The following is a 14,889-nucleotide window of genomic DNA, read 5'->3' on the forward strand; positions in this document are numbered from 1 at the left end:
GAATTCTTTTCTTGCAACCAGGGTAGAAACTTATGCTAGACAATTATTTCCTGTGAAAACTTGAACTCCTGCAGTCAACATCCCATCCGAAGATACATGTCAATATCAGCAAGTCAGCAGCTGCAAGAGCTCTTCCATCATGAAACCAGCGTGTTTTGCTGATGTCCTTGTGCTGATAAATTTGATGGTCGAAATCCGATAGGAACCAGTTGAAGCTTCTTCTCCATAAGACCTGCTTCTATTTTTGAACTAATTCATTTCCCAGGTGTATTTCTGATCAATTATGGCCCATGCAGAGTGGATGATGCAAAAGAGAAAAACAAATCCATTTGAAATGCTCAACCACAGTTACTTGCTAATGCTGCGTAGGTCTATAAAAAAAGAAGACCATGATTAGTATAATGTTCTCTCATCTCCAAATATATCTTTGTACTAGTATACAACAATGAATAAATACATCATCTTTTTCCGTAAAAGTGTATTTCCTGAACTCAGCATTCAAAGATCATATGATCATATACCTGCCTCACACGCTCCTCAGTTAAGATCAACCTTAGTGGCAGAATCTCATGTAAACTGGTATTATTTTCATCCTCTTCTCTTTGCTAATTGGAATGACCTTTTTAGGAAGTGATTAGCAGCTCGATCATTTCTGTGGCACAGTACCCTCAAAATTGTATTGGGATCTGATCTATTCCATCTTCCAGTTGTTGGTGGCATAGGAAGCTTCTGCCCAGCACCAACTACACCTATGCCACTGGCTTCACAGGCCACAATACTGAAATCTTCCATCAATTGTTCTGTAGATTGGCCCATTAATGCCACTACACCATCCACTGTCTCAGCTTCTATGTTTACTGCATCCTCTACGATTAGACCTTCTCCACATGTACAAAACATCCGCTTCAGGTTCTCAAAATCCTCCTCAATCATCTGATGGTCTGACCAAAAAAAGATTCTGGAGCTTCCCCCAGCAAGCAAAACCATAAGGAAGGCCTCAAAGGAAGCTCTCATTACCTCTTTTAGAGCCAGTGGTTGAGCTCTTTCAGTTACAATTGCACATAATAGAGTAAGGTTCTGCTTAAGTGTTCTCAGAGCTGGCCTAATACGTGCATTTGCTACATCACCTACATATAGACTTCCGTAGAATACAGAGTTCGAATCCATGAAGATTAGACGGTAAGCAGCAACTTCACATACATGCTGAGTAGCAACATGAATTGCCGAGCGAGCGTGATCAAAGTAGGAGGAGGAATCCCCAAGTTGTCTATTCCTGTTGTTAATGCGGCTATGTGGTGAAGGAACAATTTTTGACGACAGGGACAATGTTTTATCAAGAGAGTTGAGCTGTGAATTGAGGAAATGTAAGGTGTTAAGACGGATGTACAAGCGTTGTGTTCCGCGACTTGTTGAAGGCCGCGGATGGTTGCCTTCATTTAGCATATTTTGGCCTGGGTCTTCTATGCCAACACTGCAGGCAGCTCTTTTCCAGAGTTTAGAAAACTTTGTTTCTTGGCTACATCGTGTTAAAGGGGGAAGTATAGGGAGATAACTTTGCTTTGATCCTGAAGAGTGGAGCAAAAACCCAGTGAGTTACACAGTGATCACATAATTTTGCTGATTCCAATGCATATTTTGATCCAACTTTTAGTTGTCTACGTTATCATTTATCAGCACAAAGAAGAAGACCATGAGGCAAAAGAGGAAACTTAGAGTAATACTGTCCAGCGGCTGCAACTTGCATGATTAGTGAAGCTAGACATTCAAAAAGGGACAACCAGGTTGGTATTTAGAGGAGAACAGGATTTCAGAGTATGATATGAACATCCCTATATATGCAATTATCTGTGTTCAGGATGATATCTTTCATTGACAACTACTTGGTGGAAAGATTCAGTGCCAGTTCTTACCACATGATGCAACAAAGGTAATGTAATCTCTGAAGAGATGCTCCAATCCATCAGTGAGAGTGTGGACCAGATCCTCAGATAAGTTCACTGGGGTATGGAGGAAGCTGTCCAAAGAATCCTTGATATGCTTCATTAGCTCTACAGCAGAATGTGCATATGGCTCGGTCTTGGACTTGGGATTCCATGTCTACAATGCAAAATTCTGTATGTCAAGTTGTTGCTGCACACATATAAGGAGTCTCGGGTATGTGTGTTACATATCAATTCATGTTAATAGATGTAAGAATTCTGCCACTGTCAAAAGATATAAATACATGTTTTATCAAACTTACTTCAGTTTCTTTCGCTCTAAGGAGTAATTCTTTCCCCTTCTTTAGGATTTCTTGAATCCATTGTTTCATGCGGTTCAGTATGATGGAATCAACTTCATAGGGCACCATCTCCCTGACAATTGCTTTGCCTCCATCTTCACATTCAACAGAGTCTTCAACCACCATCTGAACCAAAACCTTTTCCAACTTCCCAGCTCTGTGCAGCAACGTAGTTGTCTCCTCTGTGAGTGCAGAAGTTGCTACCAAATACTGCTTCAACAAAGTCCCGTAGCAAGTATGTAGGGTTACCGCTGCAACCCCAGCTGCGACAGGGTGCCATTTCTTGAGTACAGGACTAAAAATCTCCTTCTCCATTGCAGCCAAACGTTCAGTTTCATTAGCCAATTTAATGAGCACTTCACTTGCTTCTTCCATTTCAACAACAGCTCCATCTATGTTCCTATCTTTCAGAATCTACAAAGGTTTTTAAAAAAAATAGAGAGATATAGTTCAAGTATTTTCAGAAGTTGAAAATATCCAACAGAAAAGTAAAAGAGACGTCGATTCAGGATCAAACTAATATACATACTACCCTGTACCTTTGCAAATGCATTCCTCAATGATGACCTCACATAATAATCCACCCGATTGCCAGATGAAATCTTTGTCATTTCTTCGGTCTCCAATTCTACTGCAAGATATCCTGGAACATCTTCTTCCAAGATCTTTGCAGCCGAAAAGACTAATGGAACAATACTCTCCATTAGTCCAATTGTGCCCTTATGAAAATTTTGATGGTAATCAAGCAATCTCCTCTCTGCCCATCTCTTCATTGAAGTCAAGGCTGATGCCAACATCTTCACATACAAAGGTTCTCTATCAACTTTCTTAGCATCATTTGCGACTTCAGCTAACATAGTCAGTGATGCACCAAGAAGATCTCCCTCAACTTGTCCGGTCACAATATAATGCTCAAACAACACCCAAGTAAAACACAAGTTATGGATCGATCTATTAATTCCCAATGTAGACCATGTCTTCTTCATCAACTCAAGAAGCTCGTCAACTTCATCAAGAACTAACGTTTCCTCCTTGATATCAAAAATTGAGTACAGAAGAGCAATATAAATGTGTACGTTAATGGGATATCCATCAGCCCAATGGCAAATATCAGTAGGGGAACCATCAGCACTTCTCCAAGACAAAGACACAACACAATTGACTAGTGATTTCATGGTTTCTGAATTCTTTCCGGTGTCTATTGCTTTGTGTTCTGAAGCTTGGATGATTTCGCGAAGGCGAATAGCAAATTCATTCGACTTCTCTAATGGAATCGAAGGGTGAAGAAGAAGTCCAACCTCGAAAATTTTGAGCTGACGTTTTTGCCAAAAATGATACTCCTGAGGGTCATTAAATTCGGATGGTTTTAGGTGGCGTAAAAGCTCCAACGGAAGAATAATCGTCTCTGCACGCCTGCCCATCTGCTCGAAGAATTGTATCAACTTTACATGTTCAATCAGTCAGGTCAAAAAAATTTATCAACTCGAAGAATAAGCATTGTCAATACAAGCAATGCAAAGCTATCATGTCAATAGATATAAACAGCTCAAGTAAATTATGTATTTTCCTCGACAAACTCTAGTGTGTCAAAGGGACCATTCCGCCAATCTATTCCAACTACCAAGATAACGAAAAAAATGTTGAAAACATCAGGGAGTGTAATTAACATTTTCAGATTCTATCTTCGGTTTTTATGGTCAAGCATGATAAACATTCATGTGTTGGCAACAAATGAATATGCTAATGCCCCATTTGAATAAAATATTTGCATAAACATTCTTGAAATAAAATTATTTAGTTTTTTTATCCTACGGTATATCAGCTTCTAGTTAGCTATAAATTCATTCTACGTCCTTTCTATAATCCTCACTAAATTCCAATTTGCGTATAATAAGCCTAAAAAAAAATTATATTGCTCTCTTAGTTAATTCCGAGATGATACAGATTAGAGGCACATTAAAAATGAAAAAGAGAAAAAAATTGGAACTAAAAACTTGCACATTTACCTATTTTGTTTTCTCATTTTATCGCTTCATAAATTATTTCATTTCACACGATCGAAGAATTATTGTTCACTCACCAAATTAACATACATTTTTTATGAAATTTTAGTTAACTAATTGTATTTTATATTTTTTTTTCCCAATTTCCCATTTCTATCGACGAAATAATTCTATAGACATATTATCTACATACTTGGCCAACAAGGGTCCTCATGAGAGTTTTACGTAGCCTGTTATCACTCTGCTCCGTCACCCTCATTTGCTGCCGCATGATCTCAGCTGATGTCATCGGCCGGCGAGGCCTAGACGGCAACGACGAGAACGCGCTCCGAGGACTCGTCCCAGCCCCACCATTCGGCGAAGACGGTGCTGCCCCAACAGAGCTAGCCCTCCTTGATGGTGACTTTCTCATCATTTTCAATCCTAAAGTCCTTTTCACCCTACTCGTTACTGCCATCCCCACCCCCGGTGGCTTCACTGGAGATCCAGGTTGTCCAAAACTTGACCCAGACCCGCTTCCATCTTTCTCGTCCGAAGGATTATAATATGTTATTGCACTCCTACCTCCAAACCCCGGCGATGACCGGCAAGCCGTGAAGAATATCTCATAAGCGGCTTCACGAAAATCATCCCGGTCGAGGCCTTCGAGCTTTCCGAAAGGCCATACAAGGTCGGAGATGGCCTCTGCGGGATCCGGATCGGCTCGGGGAGAAGGCTGAGTGGATGAACGGGTAAGTTGGCCCATTTAGGTGGTTTTGGCCTAATGATGGGTGGTGGTGATGCAGCAGATTCCGGCCGTTTTCTTTATTGCCAAGTTTCCGGCGGAAGCGGGACAGAGAAGGTGATGAACATTATAGAACTGTTTTTTTCTGTTTTCGTGAGGACAGAAGAAGAAGAAAGAGAGAAATGGGATAATAATGGTTAGAAATTAAAGCAGCAAGAGAGAGAAGAGGAGAGAGATGGATGGTTTTGGGGCGGTATAGATTTGCGAAGAAAACGAGAGAAGACAAAGGTGGTTGCATGAGCATTCCGGGTTTTGCTGATATATACGAATGTTGCCTCATTTGAATAAATGGCAAATTTTGTTTATATATCCTTTTTTTTTTCAGGCTTGTTTATATCTCTTTTTTTCCCCTTCTTTTTATTTTTTTTTATTCTGCAAATTTCAATTTAAAAATTATTATTTCCAAGGACAGGAACACGTAGATTCAGAACGCCTTCATCATGCATGCATGCATGCATGGCTCCATATGGAGATAAAGAATAGCAGACCATGTAACCTCTGAATATTCAGGAGATGTATTGGATTACTTTAATTCTTATTCTTTTTTCTTTTGTTTTTTGGGGTACAGAGTAGTATTACTTTAGCTATTAATATAGTTCTAGAAATGCCAATAAATATTACGGTTGGGTAGAAGTATTATATATACACTGGACAGATGTGGCGCAGTTGTTTGCTTGTCTAATTTTGTGACAAATTATTATTTATGCGACCAATGTCTTTGGATTCTTTTTACTTGTTGAAAGGGAAGTAATATATAGTCGAGAAGTTGTCGAGCTAGTTATGTTTTTTTGTCGAATTTATTCACTTGATAGTGATCTGGGATAGTTTCAAAGATGCCCTTTCTTTACTGATCAGGTGCATGTATATGATTTGATTAAATGCTATACATAATATAAATGCTTTTCGCAGCTAAATTGTTCTTTTACCACAGACAGACAGGTCTTTCTCTGAATATTCTGAGATAGAATCAAGGTTAAACTTAGTGGTGATTCAATTCAGAACACACAAATTTTTTGTTTCTTCCATCATTATGTAGGAAATGGACTGAGTTGAGTTGATTTTGAGCATTTGATGCGAGCTTGTGAAGTCATCTATCATCAAAGATGCCAATTGTGTGGTTTTGACACTAGATGGTGCATTCACAAGAAGAAGAGTTCAAGGTTATCTAGTAAATTAGTGATAAGACTGAATTATTCTATTCATGCATTGAAACATCTTGCATCTCCCCCCCCCCCCCCCCCCAACACAAAAAAAAAAAACCCTATAGATGTCTCTATGAAGAGATCAACTTCGACAAATTCCGATCCATCCGGTAAAAAGACTAAAAGAAAATTGGACTTTATCATTTGATAGAACTTGGTGCTTGCCGGGCGTTTAAGGTGGGCAATTCTGCCGTAAATAATGAGCATGTCAATATGTTAATCATTGGTCTACATATGTAAAAGAGTTGTTTCAAACAAAATATTAGGTTGAAATCTTATTCTTTTAATTATTTAACTATGTGTAAAATTGGACTCTCACATGGTTGATAATAATTGGAATCTGTAATTAGACAAGTCTTAGTTGAACTCCGAGGGATTGAACTCTTGCACAAATGATTTGTCCAACTTCTGTTGGTCTAACTCCACTTTGCATCCTTAAACTGGTAGCACTTTTTCACTTAGCACTGTAAATTTCAATTTTCGACATTTTGCACTATAAACTCTTAATTTTGGATACTATGCACCCTAAACTCTTAAATTTATCCTATTTAAATCTAATAAATAATTATGTTCGCAAAATTAACTAATCACAATGTTATTTTAATTCTAACTATGATCCATCAACTTTTTTGATCACTTTCATCACATTGCCGCCGTTGTTTTATGTAGCTTTAATCACTAATATTGTTAGTAAACCTAACAAGATTAAAGATGATACACATTAATGACAATGTATTATTTTATTTTTATTACAACACTGTAGTACCTTTTGACTACTTTCGGTACATTGTCATTGATTCCTTGGATCCTCTACGCCATTAATTTTGCCAAAATTATCATTGATTATAATTAAATGGGACAAACTTAAAAGTTGAGTGTAAAGTATTCAAATTTGAGATTTTAGGGTGTAAAATGTTCAACATTGAAATTTAGCATACAAAGTGAAACAAGTTTAAGGGTGCGAAATGAAGTTAGTCTAAATGAGTTCGATAAGCGGGTTATAACTAAGACAAGATTTTTCTGTTTTTCATTTTTAGCAAGAAAGGCTCAGTGAACATAGCAAAAACGCTCTCACAAAGGAGCAAAACCAAACTACTAAGACATAATCTCAAATTGTCTGAGCCAGTTTATGGAGAAATCTCGCAGGAGTTTTGATGAACCAAAATTTTATAGTAGGTAGTTCTAATTGTATGACTCGTACTCATAGTAGTATTACTTCTTCTTTTTTTCTGCTGGTCTTGTTTGTTAATATCACAAGTTGTACAATTTACAGATTACCCGTTTTGGCCTACTTGAATGAGACAGCAAATTTTTTTTTCAAGAGAAAGTTTCATACACTAATCAAATCAATCTGAACAAGCAAAAAAAGACAGTCTATTCTTTTGTTCGAAGTATTTGGCATCAGAATCCGGCAATTTTCAGTTGGAGTGTTGGTCTCTAGCTGCCGACAATTGTAATTTAATTAGTAGTTCACAAGCCATTATCTGTTTCTCTCTTCTTCATTATTCTTCCAACCTTGACACAATTGTTTTTTAATGGTTTTCTGATATTCTTCTAAGCAATTCAGAATTTGACGCCTTATGCCCTACCACCACCTAATCATTCTCTTCTTTATCTATGATTTTTTATTTTTATTTTTATTTTTGTGGGACAATATCATTTCAAAAGGTTTAAAGTTTGGACTATTTAGGAACCCCAAAAAAAAAAAAAAATTGGACAGCATTGTTTGTTTGTTATACAAAAGAATGAAAATGAGGTTTGGCTATTGTAGCAGCTCGTGAATGCTACACGAGGTTCCCGGTGCGACTCCCGTTGTGAGCGCCAAGTTCAAATAGCCCAGGGTCAGGCCTTACCCCCGAGCAAGAGTCAGACTCTGCGGCCGGGCCGAATCCGGATTAGTTGGAACACTGGCTCCGGATACCGGGTGGTCTGACCAAAAAAAAAAAAAAAAAGAAAAGAAAATGAGGTTCGGCCAGTGGATCCAGTGCTTAATGAAATCCATTAACTTAGCTGCTGGCCCTGCTGGCTCAATAGGCTCCCAAAACTTTTAGTGGGCCTTTTAAGGGCCAGAAGGATGACAGGCCGTAAGGAACCAATGTTTTGCTGAAAATCCAGGCACTTGTACTTGGTTTTGTGAGCAGAAGCACAGCCGCATCAAACCAAAGTATCAATTTTGTGTTGAGAAGAAAAAAAGGAAAATTTTAAAATTTATTGGTCCATGTATATTCACATTTTTTTTGACAAACATCTATATTCACAGTTCAAAATGTGTCTCTATTTTACAACTTTTTATGATGCTTTTTTTTTCATTTCCTTCTTGGGAACTATATAAAAAACGAAAAGTTTCAGTGCAATTTGATGAAACCTAATTAATCATCACTTACCAAAAAATGGTGAATAATTCAAACTCAAAATAAGATTTGGAAAGATACTCCTCACACACCCAAGTTTGATAGGCAAAGGTACATACATTATGTCTTGTTGTCGTTTCAGAAAAAATGATAGGGAAAATAAATTAAATTTAGAATTTTGAAGTAGAAGGAGGAAGAAAGTCTTGGACAATTAATATTTACTCAATTTGAAAAATGAGATTAATTAAGAAGCTAAAAAGTGTTAAGACTAGGAATTCATGGAAAATTTGTGCATTTACTTCCTTTCGCAGAGTGCATACTTTTTGGCATAAACCATGCCTTAAAATTTAGGAAAAATAGATGAATTATGAGTGTGTTTGGATAGCAGTTTATTTGAAAATATTATTTTGAATAATTATGCATCATCTTTTGCAATGTGATTTATGTGAGATAAAAAGGTAGTTGAGAAGATAAAACGGTGTATTGAAAAAATATGTTTGTGATACAAATAAATAATTTTGTACAAATAATACCTATAATTATCTATTTTTACCTTATTAAATAGTTCAGAATCCCAAAGAAAGTAAAATTTTTCTACAGGTGTCTAATGAATACTTGTTATAATATCTAAATCACACCTAACCTATCATGTGAATACGTACACTAATAATTATTATCATACTTTGCATTTATAAGTTTTTCGTAATTAATTTTACATTTTTAAAATATTAACACATAAATTACATCTTAAAGAGTCCAAATTATTCTTTAAATTTTGGGCAGACCCAAGAAATTAATTTCTTTAAAATTGGGAGGCATGAAAAATTAATTGCTTTCAGCATCATGGACAATTTGATGGCTTGAATTGGGCAGACAAATCAATTTGCTAGAGTCCAAATTTAAGAAAATAACACATTAAATGAAGGAAGTAATCAATTCACTTAGGAAACTAGAAATAAAACAAATTGAACTTTTCTTTCTTGAGTAGTTTCACTTAAATGCCCAACCTGTGTGGTCCCTTTTAATGAGTAGCCATTTTCAAGTTTACTCAGATATTTTAGGGTATTAACAGCTAGTGCCTTTTTCTGTTATTGGAACATAGCAATTAGCAATTAATCGATCTCTCTAGTATATAAAAATTGCATTTCTAGAGTAGTCTCAATTCCTGTGATTTAATCTCATAAAGTGAAAATATCAGGTTCACAGAACAAATGCCCATGAGTTTAGAGAGGTTATGAACTCGATTAACTTTCTAATCTTTCTAGCATTCGCTGCCAATGCTAATTGGTACACTAATCAAACTATACTTTTTTCAGACCAACCAGGTGTGTGTAGTTTTGCCTTGTAGAATTTTCTGCGTCCAAAATAAGTATGCACAACAATACAAGCAAATGAGTTTGGTCCAAACGACACGATTTGTTACCAGTCCTACCATGTGGTATCATTGTCACGTCAATTTCCAGTGTACAGAACTTAATCCAGCTTAAGTTATGAGAGAAGAGAAGAGAAGAGATTGTTATGTTGTTTGGGAGTTTTGAGAATTAGTAGAATGATTTTGGATATGGAAGTCATTAAATATTTGTTCAAGGCATTTTTAAGGACAAAATAGGCGTTTTAGAAAAAATTAACAAGCTTTCTCCAAACTTTCTCTCCATTTCCTTCCAATTTGGGACGAAACATTTTGATCACTATTCATCCTCCCATCTCCTTTCTTTTCTTTCCTACTTAAAACTACAAAACAAAAGAAAATCAGGCTTTCTCTTCTTTCCCTTTCTCTTCCGTTCAAATCCTCAACTCCCAAAGGCACCCTTAGGGTTAGAACCTATCTACACCTATTGTTAATTCATAGGGAAAGAATAGATTCAACTGTATCATCAGCAATCCCAACAGAACTAACTGCTACCGTTGAATCTAAGAGAAAGCCACGTTGCGTAACAATTATCGGAGGTAAAACTTGAATTCTTGACTTCACATATCATAATACTAGCAAAAAGAGATGTTGAGAACTTAACTATGATTAGCTTCTTTGCACCTTAGTGGGTTTCCAGCCGAATTTATGTTTAGAATTTTTGAGCAAGCACTGACATAAAATTCAGTTTAACAACAACAAATGCATAAATGCAATGAGATAATAGAGAAATTCATTCAAACCGAAGTATCAATTTTGTGTTAAGAAGAAAAAAGTAAAACTTTAAAATTTATTGGTCCATGTATACTCACATTTTTTTTGACAAACATCTATATTCACAGTTCAAAATGTGTCTCTATTTTACAACTTTTTTATGATGCTTTGTTTTTTTTTTTCATTTCCTTCTTGGGAACTATATAAAAAACGAAAAGTTTCAGTGCAATTTGATGAAACCTAATTAATCATCACTTACCAAAAAATGGTGAATAATTCAAACTCAAAATAAGATTTGGAAAGATACTTCTCACACACCCAAGTTTGATAGGCAAAGGTACATACATTATGTCTTGTTGTCGTTTCAGAAAAAATGATAGGGAAAATAAATTAAATTTAGAATTTTGAAGTAGAAGGAGGAAGAAAGTCTTGGACAATTAATATTTACTCAATTTGAAAAATGAGATTAATTAAGAAGCTAAAAAATGTTAAGACTAGGAATTCATGGAAAATTTGCGCAGAGTGCATACTTTTTTGGCATAAACCATGCAGAACTGATCATTGGCAGTACAAATCGACTAACTAATTGCATGAGCATTATAACTAGCACTTTAAACTAGAGACCGGATCTATGGTATTGTTTACAATGTCTATTGCTGTTGCACAAATTGTTTTACATTAGTAAGATATGCAACAAAATAGACTCCATTGATGTCATCCTAATAAGTAGACATTTATATAGACTAATACCACCAAAATGCCTCTCTCGTATAGTTATCCCCCACTAAGAGAATCATCAGACTTCACTCTTATCATCTTTTTGTCTAAATTCAACATCCCAAATTTATTTTCATTAAAATTTTCCTCTCTTATATGGTAAAATGGGACCTAAATTTGTCAAAAAAAAAAAAGAAATAATTCTTTTGTATGGTAAAATGGGACCTAAAATTATCACAACAGAAAAGAAATAATTTTTTTAATTCATCTTTTTTTTTAAGTGTAAGTTAAAGGTTTCGAATCCAAGATCTCTCACTTATACTCCCTCTCCCCGTACCATCCAACTCAACTCATCCCTCCCTTCTTGAATTCATCTATTAAAATTTGCCATATCTAAATGAATAGCATCATAGATTGACAATATAATCATGACCTGGAAATAAAATATATATTTATATATATATCCAATTCAGATAGAAAAATCTCATCTTTACTGAATCATCATCATCAAGTAAACAACACAATTAACCAAAACCAAAAAAAATGAAAGAAAAAAAACCCAAAACAAAATATGAAAAAAAAAAATCTAAAAAACAACTAATCAATAAAAATTAAGATAACAAAACGTAGATATGGATAAGGGGCTTACGTGAAGGTGATTGAAATCTAAAAATCGTTAAGATGAGACGTCAGCAACCGGACTTTGATTTCCCAATTATAATATTTTTCCAAAAAAAAAAAAGATAAAAAGAAAACGTATTATGTATAAAGAGTCTTTATAATTCCAACTATCAGTGGCTTGATTTCTATTTTCACCTAAAGATTTCATGCAATTACTGTTCACAAAGGTTTGCAAATTTGCGGGCATGCATCATTAATTCCAATAGTCGCAATAATCAAGGTATGTGATGTGCATTAGTGCTAGCAATTGTCCATTCTCATTAATTTCTTAAAAAATATATATAAAAATACAAATTAAGAGACTATTTGCAATTAAAAGACTAATAATAAAATTAATCCATAATCCGAGATGCTCGTAATAACTTTCCAAATACCTGTGTTCCCAATATTTGATATAGCTTAATGATGATTTCTTTTTCTTTGGTAAAATTTCACGGATATCAATGAAATAATAATGGATTTGATTAGCAATTAGGAGTTTAATAAGTTCATCATTTATTTGATGATTAGTGTTTGTATTAGTGTCAGTATTAGTATTTGAATAGAAGATGAGAGGCTAATAAAGTTCAAATTGTAAACATTAGCATGTAGGCAAATTGTTTTAATTGTACATAATACTTGATTTTACATTTAAGCTAATATTTATATAATTTCGGGCATATTAGTCAAATCAAAAGAGTAAGAAACACCTATCGGTAAATCGTTCAAAATATTTTTATATATGATATAGATACTATCAAAGTAAATATGCAATATGTACTTATTTCTAACTAAGTTGAGGCTTTAGTTTGAAGGGCAGAAGAGGAATGAGTTCAGTGGTACAGAAGGATAAAACGTAAGCAGGTCCGGATTCATATCCTCTCATTTACACTTCAAAAAAGTAAAATAAAATAAAATAAGTTGAGGCTTTAGTTATACTATTATCATTTTTGGTTTTTCCCAAATTGAAAACTTGATTTTTGGGGTTGATGCAGCCTTTAAATATTGTATTACTACTACCGTTGTGTGTGTCTCTCTCTATTGACCAAAAAATTCTACCCATAAAGGGAATAGCAATTCAAGTCAGGGTAGCACCGTAGCAGGAAGCAATACTGGATCAAAATAAAACACTGGATCTCTTCCTTATATGCAAGCTTCTTTGATTGATCACTCCGCTGGTTCTATAACTATTTTGGTGGCCTGGCTATGTTGTACAGCAATCTACAGAAGTGTATATACAGCAGACATGATTCCAGAACGGTGATTGATCACCAAGAATACTAATGGGTAAATAATCCAACACGTTGCACTATGGTGGCTGCAACAAAATGTGCGGTTGTGAGCTCAACCACACCATTCAAGGTTGACAATATGTTATACATGCCCCGAGAAAAACATTGTCCTACATATTATATTTTCAACGGCAAAATCCAAAATGATTTGTCCTCAAACCTACTCTTTTAGCATGTTCTGTCCTGTTTTTGGGGTATTTCAGAAGTTCCCTGGAGGTTTTTGGCATTTCTCTTGAGGATTTTGACTTGCATTTATCTCCCCTATTTTAAGTTTTAATGTGAAAATGTCATATCATATATATACATAAAGAAAAACTGGTATGAACTGCTTACAAGTTGATTTTCTTACTCAAATTTGAGGATCTACTTTATCTCTAAGGACAAGGTGCAAAGCCGAAATTTCCCAGGATAATCTAAATCCCATTTTCACATGTGCTGTTAAATCTTGCTAGAAGTGAAAATGCTAGGTGCGCTCTACGAACTATAAAGCCAATTAATTGCCTAAATTTCTTGTATTCCATGTAATTAGTACACTAAGGCTCCGTTTGATAAAACTGAATCTGAATTCTGAATACTGAAACAATTAATTTGCTGAATATTAAGCACTAAAAAGAGATATATGAATATCTGAATCTTAATGCTGAACATATTTATACTGTTTGATAAACATTTATAACTTAATGCTTAATAAGCTAAATTGTACAATTTTTCCCTTCTATCTTTTAATCCAAAAAGGAAATAGAACATATGATTTAATTAGCTTAAAATTATTAGGTATGAAAATGACAATATTTATTTTTAAATCAAAGTAATATAAAAGAAGAAATATATTATGAAAAAGTCCAAATATAGGTACAAATATATTTTTAAATCAGAGTTTGATAAGAAAAGTCCAAATATAAGCAAAAGGAAGCTGCAATAAACAAGTTTTAAATTCACACCAAATTATATAGAAATTTAATTACTTCAATGGAAAAATGTTGACGCTACCTTGGAAATAATGAATTTGAGATCGGTGAGTACGGTAGCAATAAAAAAAATTAGGAGGAAAAAAATGACAAAATTATGAAAGAGTAGAAAGATGGAAAAAGATAAGGAGTAGACAGATGTGAGTAGCATGGAAAAATTGTAAAAAAGTCATTAAATAGGAAGAAAATAGAAGTAGAAAGCCATTAGGTAGAGAATGTTAGATTGTTTAATTAGATAAGGATTTTGGATAGAGAATATTAGGTTGTTTAATTAGATAAGAATTTTGAATGTAATTAACAAACAATGATAGATTTGGTAGATAAGATAAAAGTAGTTGAAGTAAATTTCTTGATTCTTATCAAATTAAGCATTCAGTTACGATTCTTGTGCTGAAAAAAATACATACAAATTCAGCACCACTTAATAAGTTCAGCAAAAAAATTTTTATTTATCAAACACCCAAAACATCTGAATGTCTGAATGAATTCAGTTTCAGCACTTTTTTATG

At 34.6% G+C, this 14,889-nt stretch overlaps 1 protein-coding gene across 1 annotated transcript; it reads right to left on the reverse strand.

Annotated features, from left to right (window-relative positions):
• Positions 1-343: 343 nt before the first annotated feature.
• LOC113765847 (protein unc-13 homolog) lies at positions 344-5,029 on the reverse strand. The gene is made up of 5 exons (XM_027310093.1): positions 4,478-5,029; positions 2,821-3,702; positions 2,243-2,695; positions 1,911-2,097; positions 344-1,565 (listed from the first exon to the last, which is right to left on the reverse strand). Exons 1-5 carry the CDS (start codon positions 5,027-5,029, stop codon positions 589-591), a joined length of 3,051 nt encoding a protein of 1,016 aa, XP_027165894.1. The 3' UTR covers positions 344-588.
• Positions 5,030-14,889: the final 9,860 nt, after the last annotated feature.

The sequence above is a fragment of the Coffea eugenioides genome, chromosome 3, assembly GCF_003713205.1.
Source record: "Coffea eugenioides isolate CCC68of chromosome 3, Ceug_1.0, whole genome shotgun sequence".
NCBI classification, from domain to species: domain Eukaryota; kingdom Viridiplantae; phylum Streptophyta; class Magnoliopsida; order Gentianales; family Rubiaceae; genus Coffea; species Coffea eugenioides.